Genomic DNA, 10585 nt, shown 5'->3' on the forward strand with positions numbered 1-10585 from the left:
GAATTTTCCAGAATGCCTTGTAACACCATTGTGTCAGCCAGTGAATATTAATCAACAAGTATAGCAATTCAACATGGCAAGACCACAAGGGCCCAGATCCCTCATCAGTGGAGTTTGAATGACTCCATCAGGTAAGCAGATTCTGGATTCTGAGTTTATTTTTGAGACCAAGGTGCATACAGAAGGAAATGATCAAATATTGCCCTTGACCAGTGCACATGTGAAGACTTAGGAGCTACCATTGCTTTAATTTAATTTTTATTATATACAAATGGGATTTTTTGGACTGATATTATACAGTTTAAAAAATAATTGAAGTTTATACAGTGAATGTTGGGAACTTACTTACTTAATATATGACACTTGGACAAAACTTTCAAGCAAATAAAATTACAAGGTGAACCTAACTGTAAATCCAATGAATCAATGTTTAACCTCTACTTAAGGAATTAGAGGGCATTTGGTGGGCTAATTTACCCCACATCATCCCCATGCTATTGTACTTCTAATTATCAATTATCAGTGACAAAATAGAGCTAAGGAATAAATATAGAGAGTTTTCAGTGAAAATGAATGAACTTTATGACTAGGAGAAAAATTTCCTTAAAATAAGAAGTTGAGGGAAATTGGAAGGGGAGGCGAACCATAAGAGACTATGGACTCTGAAAAACAACCTGAGGGTTTTGAAGGCGTGGGAGTGGGAGGTTGGGGGAACCAGGTGGTGGGTAGTACGGAGAGCACGTATTGCATGAAGCACTGGGTGTTGTGCAAAAACAATGAATACTGTTTTGCTGACAAATAAATAAATTAATTAAAAATATATTTCATGACATAGTATTTTCTTTCATGTCTATGTCAGTTAATGTACCACAAGTTTTGCTGTAATGATGTAATGATAAATTGAAATGCTTCTTTTTCAGCGAAGAATTAGGAATGAAAGATCCTTTTGGTCCCTCCCAAAGAATTCACACAAGAAGAAAAAAAATTAACTGTTGTTATGTATTTTGACTCCTATCAAGTTTAGGCTCTTCTTTTTCCTTTCTTTTCTTCCCTTTCTTCCTTTCCTTCCTTTCTTTTTCTTTTCTCTTCTTTTCCTCTCCTCTCCTTTTCTTTTCTCTCCCCCCCCCCCAATCTAGAGATTCTGTGGTCCTTATGGATCTTGACTCTGGAGCCTGAGTATCTTAATAACTTATGCTTCCTTCTCTCCCAGGGGGACTATCTCTCAGAAGGTAAGAGAAACCTCAGTTCTGTAATTATTTGAAAAAGTGACATCATTATGGTAAAATCAAAGCTGGTAGAGATAACTGCTGCTGACATTCTGGTGGATGATCAGAGATTGTGTATGGCTCAGGACCTCTACTTACATATCCAAGATAATCTACTTTGCTTCTTTAAAAGCATTCAGCATCCAAGAATGCAGGACAGAATATCCTGTGGATTGACTCCTCAGGTTCACTTTGTGTAACTATAGAATATAATTCCTGGAACTGTTTCAGTATTAGGAAAGCATAATTTGGAAAATTCACCTTGTGTCACTTCCACAAAGGACTATAGCATTTTTCAGGAAATCGACTACCTAAAGAAAGTACAGTATTTAATTAGAACAACAAGGGAAATTAGCTCAATTTCTCTATGGGAAGAACTACAACTGGGATGATCAACATGGGCTTGGAAGTTTTTTTGGAGGGTGGAGGGATTCATTTTACTTGACATAGCAATTATTTAGAACCTGTGGCATTGTTATTAATTAACTTTGTTTATGCTTTCTAGAATTAAGACAAAAACAAGAATTAAAGTCCAGGATTCTGCTGCTTCGTTTTAAACAACAAAGGTGAGGATAAATCTTAAAACATGTGAGTTTTGACAAGTGATAAGTTGTAAACTGACTACTTGTTTATTGGCTCCTCTAGGAAAAACTCTCTTTGCTAGGTATAAACATCTTAGGGCATAAACGTATTAACATTAGAAAAGGTTTGAAAGGAATAAATCTGGATAATTAAAATGATCTACAATCTTACCCTGGGAGAGATTAGAAGAAAATAAATAGACTATTTTGAAGAAATATTTCATGATATCTTCAGGCTCTCTTTTCAACTTTTAAGTATTTTATGCCTTTTCTTTTTAATCTTTAGTGTTTTCCTTCATTCCTTTCCTCAACTTAGGATGGTTTATCGAAAAAATAATACCCAAAACATATTAGTAATTTTTAACTGAATCAGTGCTGATTATTTTGGTGTTGACTGAGCACAGAAAGATATGATAAAATAGTAATAGCTAGTAGTATCTGTCAAGTGCTTATTCTGTCAGAAATGGTACTATTTACATGTACTATCTGAATACCCCTAGGAAGACGTTGGGAGTTATAGTGTTTCCATCCCTGGTTTATGTGAGGATACCATGGTATAGTCACTTGCCACAAGTTATGGCAATAACTTAATTGCCATGAGTAGATTATATAGAGGATATAAACAAGTTACATAAGTCACTTATTACAAGGTCCCAGTTAGTAAATGTGAGAAGCAGCCTTGGACGTTCTTTCCCGTACTTAAACCTAAACCCATGCTAACCATCTGAGTATTTCAAAGTCTTCAAGTTTTTCTGATTTTGCATTCTCAATTGTCATCCAACATATATCTATGTAATAGATATTGATTAATTGCAATCTACCAGACACAAAACATTGTGCTGACATGCATGAGGACAAATTGAAATTTTTATCTTAAGGAAGAAGTTATTAATATTCAATGTGAATATTAAAATATGGTGATAATAGCTGTTGTCCTTAGAAGCATGATATATGCAGATGTGTTTAAACTGAGGTTGAAAGATTACTTACTTTGGAGACAAGAAGATTTAATAACTCCAAAGTATAAATAGAGATAAATCAGGTAAAGGAACTGCAATAGATTATTATAAAAGGTGGTAATTAGCAGTGATTAAGGATGCATGGATTCTGCAGCCAGGATTTTTGACTATAAATGTCACTTCTGACCCTAATAGGTGGCTCTCAACACACTTTACTTCTCTGTATCTTAGTTTCTCCATGTGTAAACTAGAGAATAGGATAGTACTCACCACATATTATTGTTGTATGGATTAAAATAACTAGTCAAAATGCATTTAGAAGAGTGGCCGGTGTGTAAAAAGTGCTCCATTATTGTTATTATTATTATTATTTAGACAGAACCAGGCATAGAGGGCCCTGAGGAGACAGAAAGAGTGACCATATTTTTAACACAATCAGTTCAAATCCTTAGTTGAGCTGTTGAGTAAAAGAGGTATGATGGCTGTGAAAGTCATATCCCAGGCAAATAAGAATGCAATCAACAACCCCTCATATGTATTTCTGTTCAGTATCTCTTTCTTTCTTTCTTTCTTTCTTTCTTTCTTTCTCCTTATTTGTTTCTTTCTTTCTCTTTCTTTCTTTTTCTTTCTTCTTTCTTTTCTTTCTTTCCCTTCCTTGCTTCCTTTCCTTCTTTCTTTCCTTCTTTCAGTATCATTTTCCAAACTAACTCTTCCATCTAGACTACCTGTAGGCCTTCTTAGAAAAAGAAAAAAAACAACAACTATGAGCTGCAGGCTGAAGAAATGCAGGAAAATGATCATTATGGAGTGGCTGCAGAGGCCCACCTGGGAAAGAAATACTAGTATTTGAGTCCTAGTGACATTTGTGTTTTTTTATGTAGAACCTTGATCTTAGTGAGTAAATAACTTACAACAGAATTCAAAATTTCCATTACCCACAAAAAATAATTGTACCCCTTAAGTCATTTTTAAATTAAGTCACTTTCTTTATATCTGCTGCTTTGTAATGTAAAGACTCGGAGTTAGGTTTTCTAACTATATTATTCTATTAAATTATTTGTGCTTTCTTCCAGTTACTCCAAATTCTTCCAATGGTTTATCGATCTTATTGATTCTTTCAAAAAACCAGCTTCTAGTTTCATTGATACGTTCTACTCTATCTCTCGTTTCTACCTCATTGATCTCTGCTCTAATCTTGATTATTTCCCTTCTTGCATGTGGAGTTGGTTTGATTTGTTGTTGATTCTCCAGTTCTTTAAGGTGTAGAGACAACTGGTGTATTCTGGATTTTTCAATGTTTTTGAGGGAGGCTTGGATGGCTATGTATTTCCCCCTTAGAACCGCCTTTGCTGTATCCCATAGGTTTTGGACGGAGGTGTCTTCATTCTCATTGGTTTCCATGAATTGTTTAAGTTCATCTTTGATCTCCTGGTTGATCCAAGCATTCTTAAGCAAGGTGGTCTTTAGCTTCCAGGTGTTTGAGTTCCTTCTGAGCTTTTCCTTGTGATTGAGTTCCAGTTTCAAAGCATTGTGATCGGAGAATATGCAGGGAATAATGTCAGTTTTTTGGTATTGGTTGAGTCCTGCTTTGTGGCCCAGTATGTGGTCTCTTCTGGAGAAGGTTCCATGTGCACTTGAGAAGAATGAGTATTCTGTTGTTTTAGGGTGGAATGTTCTGTATACGTCGATGAGGTCCATCTGGTCCAATGTTTCATTCAATGCTCTTATTTCTTTATTAATTTTCTGCTTCGATGATCTGTCTATTTCCGAGAGAGGCGTATTAAGATGTCCGACTATTATTGTATTCATATCAATATGACTCTTTATCTTGATTAATAGTTTTCTTATGTAATTGGGTGCTCCCAAATTGGGAGCATAGATATTCACAATTGTTAGATCATCTTGGCAGATAGTCCCTTTAAGAATTATGTAGTGTCCTTCTGTATCTCTGACTACAGTCTTTAGTTTAAAATCTAATTTATCTGATAGGAGAATCGCTACTCCGGCCTTCTTTTGAGGCCCATTGGCATGAAAGATGCTTCTCCATCCCTTCACTTTCAGTCTGGGTATATCCTTAGGTTCAAAATGGGTCTCTTGTAGACAACATATGGATGGGTCCTGTCATTTTATCCAATCTTCAACCCCGTGTCATTTTATGGGCGCATTTAGGCCATTCACATTGAGAGTGATTATTGAGAGATAGGTTTTTATTGACATCGTGTTGCCTTTGAAGTCTTTCTGTCTGTAGATTGTTTCTATATTTCTGTTCAATGATATTCTTAGGATTTTTTCTCTTTTATAGGACCCCCCTTAATATTTCCTGCAGTGTCGGCTTGGTGCTTGCATAGTCTTTTAAGCCTTGCTGGTCTTGGAAACTCTTTATCTCTCCATCCATTTTAAATGTCAGTCTTGCTGGATAGAGTATTCTTGGTTGCATGTTCTTCTCATTTAGTACTCTGAATATATTTTGCCAGCCCTTCCTGGCTTGCCAGGTCTCTGTGGAAAGGTCTGACGTTATTCTAATGGGCTTTCCTCTGTACGTAAGGAGCTTCTTTGTCCTAGCTGCTTTTAAGAGGGTCTCTCTTGAAGCATAATTCCTCATTCTAACTATAAGGTGTTGTGAGGACTTTCGAGAATTTAAAATCTTGGGAGGAAATCTCTCTGCCTCTAGTACATGAACGTTGTTTCCATTCGTGAGATTAGGGAAATTTTCATAGACAACTTCTTCCACTATATCTTCTAGACTTCTTTCTTTTACCTCCCCTTCAGGGATTCCAATAATTCTGACGTTGGAACGTTTCATGGCATCGTTTATTTCCCTGATTCTGTTTTCGTGGCTTCTGAGCTGTTTGTTCCAGGCTTCCTCCTGATCCTTTCTCTCTATCTGTTTGTCCTCCAGATCACTAATTCTATCTTCTGTCTCAGTTACCCTAGCTTTTAGAGAATTTAGATTAGATTGGAACTCATTGAGAGCATTTTGAACATCATCCCTGGTAGCTTTCAGTTCTGCCCTAACATTGTGAACATCATCCCTGGTGGCTTTCAGTTCTGCCCTAATCAATTCTGTTTGGTCATCCATGGCTTTCTCCAACCTAGCTATTGCCTGGATAATTGTTAGTCTGAATTCCTTTTCTGACATATTGTCTATGTTGATAGCCATTAGCTCTGTTGTAGAAGGCCCATCCTCTGTATTTTTCTTCTGTTGGGTATTCTTCCTCCTAGTCATTTTGGGTAGAGATGACTGAACAGATGCAGCTGGACTTATCGATTGTGGTGAAGTCAATGTGCACCCTGGAACACTTCTGTGCAATCAGGATTCCCCACCCAAATGAGAGAAAAAAGAAAAGAAAAAGAAATAGAGAAGAAGAAAGAAAAAAAAAAGGGGGAAAGAAAAAAGAAAAAAGAGAGAGAGAGAGAGAGAGAGAGAGATAGGAAAAAAAGGGAAGATAAAAGAGAAGGCTCAGCCCAAATGGGCCACAAGGTAAGATTTATGAAGTATACAAACAAAAACAGACAAACAAAAAGACTGATAAAAGTATATGACAAGAGAAAAAAAAATATATATATAAGCAAAAGAAAGGGAAGAACCTCATCAGAAAGAACCCCAAGTATAAGATTTATATATTATCAGGACAAACACAAATTCACAGAAGCACTGGCAGAAGGAAAAATTGGGAGAGTGGGTATAAATTCTCAGTGTGGGTGAGGAAGGTTATTTTGATTCTTCCTGAAGGTATGTTGATGTTTTTGTTAAGGGACTCAATTTCCTAAGTTATAGGGGGATTAGAAACTGGTTTGCCTATAGGGGTAGCATTGATTGGGGAAAGGGGATTACCTTGAAGTTTAACTCTATATGTATAGTAGAAAATAAAAATTAAAAAAGAATAAACTAGACTAAACTAAGTTAAAATTAAAAAAGAATTAAAAAATTAGAAAAGTAAAAGAAAAACACGGGTGTATATATCAAAACGTTCAGGTTAGAAGGTTATTAAAGAATTTGATGTACTGGACATCTCAGTGTGGTGGTAAATAGGTTAAAAACTTATCTGTATGTATATAAAAAAAGAACCAGAATATTGGTAAAGAGTTAAAAATAAAAGTTGTATTTATGAAGTAGTGGTGGTTGTTCTCTTGTAGTCTTTTTTTTTTTTTTCTTCCTTCCTGGTTGGTTTTCTGGGGGAGGGGCCTGCCACATGGGTTTTCAGACAATGATGTTCCCTGAGTTAGGTCCTCCCGCTCCCCTCAAGGGTGTGGGCTCTGAGGAAACTGTTTTTTTCAGCCTTTTGTTCTCTGGGGGTTTTTATGTTCTTTCATCTGCTTTCTCTTTCCTTGACAGCTTTTGTTGGTTTTTGGAGGTTTAGAGGAGAGCAAACTGCACCCCAACCTCCCTCTCAGAGAGAAGCCTCAGAATGTTTTGCAAAAGCTGCTGGCTGAGTCGGTTCTGAGTCACTGTCCCTGGGGATGCAGGAGCTCCTCATTGTACCCAAAACCAGGGCAGTGGCGGCTGTCTGGGCAGCTCCAGACTGCCAGAGAGGTTCAGAGCAGAGATCGCACACTGAGATTTTCCCGCTGTCCCGGGCTGGGAATGTCTGGTTTTTCTGGATGCCAGAGCTCCAGGCTAGGGCCTATAAGCACCTATCTCAAGGGAGGGTGTGGGACACGAGCGTTTCAGGATTGCCGTCTGGCCGGGCTCCCAGCCCCTCACGGGAGCCAGACCCCACTCGTTCTCGGGCGCGCTGGTGTTCAGGCGGACTGGTGGCTCAGGGACGGAGACCTCTCTAGCTCAGCACCAGGGGAGGCTGTCCTGGGTTGGGGACTTAGGTCCCTGACCCTAACCATCCAGGTTCCCACTATTAACCCCCGCGATCCTTTGCTCTTTGTTTTTTGAGTACTTTCAACCAGACTCCAAGTTAATGCTGGTCCCCAGATGCAGAGCACTCTCGTGTTGGGGTATTACTTTCCAATCGTTCACCTCTGGTGGCTCCCTCCCCCTTTTGTTTATCTTCTGATATCAGTCCATGGCTCCCAGTCTGCTTTACCTGCCACTGGCATCTTCTGCTCCTGTAGAGATCCAGACGTGTATAATTCTGATCTCAGGCTGATTTCATGGGTGGTCGGAGTTCTTTGGTAGGTAATCAGCTCACTTTAGGGTACAGGTTGAAAAGGTGCCTCCTCCTACTTCCCCGCCATCTTGATTGGAGAGCTTCCTCTTCTAAAGTCTCCAATTTCTTCCAATTCCAATTAAATCATGATTCAGAAACATACACAGAAATGATACTTGCATATGTATTTGGGTGGAAAGGAATTGCATTAGATATAGAGGAAAGAATGTCTAATTCCACCACTTGTATGAAGAGGGACATAAACTAACCTTTTGAGTCACCATCAGTTGCAATGGTTTAAATTTAATGGACAGTGATTTTATAAAGTTAAGATGTATGATCACTGTAGAATAGGTTTGTAAGTCTTAAGGCTGTAATGATTATTTGTAGCTAGAACCAAGGCCTGGAGTTCATTTGTTTATTTTTCCTTGTGTCTCTCAGCAGGTTTCTGCCATGGGTGACAGGGGAACAAGCAATCACTCAGAAGTGACTGACTTCATTCTTGTAGGCTTCAGAGTCCGCCCAGAACTCCACATTCTCCTCTTCCTGCTCTTTCTGCTTGTGTATGCCATGATCCTTCTAGGGAATGTGGGGATGATGACTGTTATTATGAGTGATCCCCGGCTGAACACACCAATGTATTTCTTCCTAGGCAACCTCTCCTTCATTGATCTCTTTTATCCTTCTGTTATTGCACCCAAGTCTATGATCAATTTCTTGTCTGAGAGCAAGTCCATCTCCTTTGCTGGCTGTCTGATCCAGTTCTTTCTCTTTGCCTTGTTAATTGTGACTGAGGGATTTCTCCTGGCAGCCATGGCTTATGACGGCTTCATTGCCATCAGCAACCCACTCCTCTACACTGTCCAGATGTCAACTCGTCTCTGCATTCAGTTGGTAGCTCGTTCCTATTTTTGTGGCTGCATCAGCTCAGTTCTTCAGATGAGCATGGCATTTACTTTGTCCTTTTGTGCTTCCCACACCATTGATCACTTTTGCTGTGATGACTGTCCACTTCAAAGGATATCTTGTTCTGACCTCTTCATCTATAGGATGGTTTCTTTCACCTTATCTGGCACCATTATCATGACTACCATAATAGTTATTATTATTTCTTACTTGTATATTGTGTCCACAGTTCTGAAGATACGCTCCTCTGAGGGACTTAAGAAAGGCTTCTCCACTTGCAGCTCTCACTTAGGAGTCGTGAGTGTACTGTATGGTGCCATCTTTTTTATGTATCTCACTCCAGACAGATTTGCTGAGCTGAGTAAAGTGGCCTCCTTATGTTACACCTTAGTCACTCCCATGTTGAATCCTTTGATTTACTCCCTGAGAAACAAAGATGTCAAAGAAGTGCTAAAGAAACTTCTAGAGAAGAGAAATACAATTGTTTGATTTTTATTTATTTTCCACCATTGATTTTGTGGGAATTTCTGTCTTATGCCTCATGGCCATTACTGAAAATCATTTTCCATAAAATATATGAGAATTTTTTCAAGGTGACTTACCTGGAACACGTTAATTCTGAATGTCCTGGATATTGGAGATATACTGAATATTAGATCATTTTTCAAGATGAACCTCACACTCTCTCAAGTATGACTTTCTTTCACCGAATTGATTTCCTTTATTTTAATGGTTTGTTGCTGAACCTGACTTTTATATGTCATTCTATTGTATAAACAATGTTTTGTCTGATGTTTGTCTAAAAAAAAATTGGAAGGGGAGGAAAACCATAAGAGACTATGGACTCTGAAAAACAACCTGAGGGTTTTGAAGGGTTGGGGTGGGAGGTTGGGGGAACAGGTGGTGGGTAATAGGGGAGGGCATTGCATGGAGCACTGGGTGTTGTGCAAAAACAATGAATACTGTCACGCTGAAAAAAATAAATTAATTAAGAAAAAAAAATCCCCCCCCCAAAAAAAATAAAAGGCAGAGAGAAAATTTAAAAAAAAATTGCTCATAGCAATATACACAATCAGTAGTGATGGACAGTAATGCCCAACTTCTTTTTTCTTCTTCTTCTACATCTTGTTCTTTTTTTCCCTTTCTTCTTCTTCTTTTTTTTTTTTTTTAAATTTGAGAGCGATAGAAAGAGCAAGAGTGAGAGAGAGAGAGAGAGTTTGTGCTGGGGCACAATGAGAGAATTTCAAACAAATGCCCCCTGAGCACAGAGCAAGACATGGCCCCTGAGCACATGACCTGAGTGGAAACCAAAAGTCAGACACTCAACATCTGAGCCACCCACGTGCCTGAATACTCAACTTATTTTTTAAAAAATAATATTTCCCAACTTAATAACTACCCTTTTTTAGCATGTTAAACTGAATTTTCATTTTGAATGTAGTATGGTAAGTGTATTTTATCAAGAGGAAGAAAAAATAATAAGAAACAAATGATATATAATCTTTGCTATATGCATTAATTTGGAAAATGTTTTTTCAAGTGTGTCAGGTATTGTAGGTTTTTCTGAGACACTGCTAGTTGCTAAATCTTACTATAAGAAACCAAAGTGGTAGTGCAAACATTTTTGGGCAAACATTCCCTCAGTCTGGATTTCTATGCATTTTTTCCCATGTTAATTATTGTGAGAAATATTGAATAAAGTTATGGAGAAAGTTGGTCATTAAAATAATGTGTGCTCTATCAGTTCCTGATTAAAACACTTCAAAGTATAG

At 38.0% G+C, this 10585-nt stretch overlaps 1 protein-coding gene across 1 annotated transcript; it reads left to right on the top strand.

Annotated features, from left to right (window-relative positions):
- Positions 1–8312: 8312 nt before the first annotated feature.
- LOC123947490 (olfactory receptor 9K2-like) lies at positions 8313–9302 on the top strand. The gene has a single exon (XM_046013750.1). It carries the CDS (start codon positions 8361–8363, stop codon positions 9300–9302), a length of 942 nt encoding a protein of 313 aa, XP_045869706.1. The 5' UTR covers positions 8313–8360.
- Positions 9303–10585: the final 1283 nt, after the last annotated feature.

Source organism: Meles meles, chromosome 7, assembly GCF_922984935.1.
Source record: "Meles meles chromosome 7, mMelMel3.1 paternal haplotype, whole genome shotgun sequence".
Lineage (NCBI taxonomy): Eukaryota > Metazoa > Chordata > Mammalia > Carnivora > Mustelidae > Meles > Meles meles.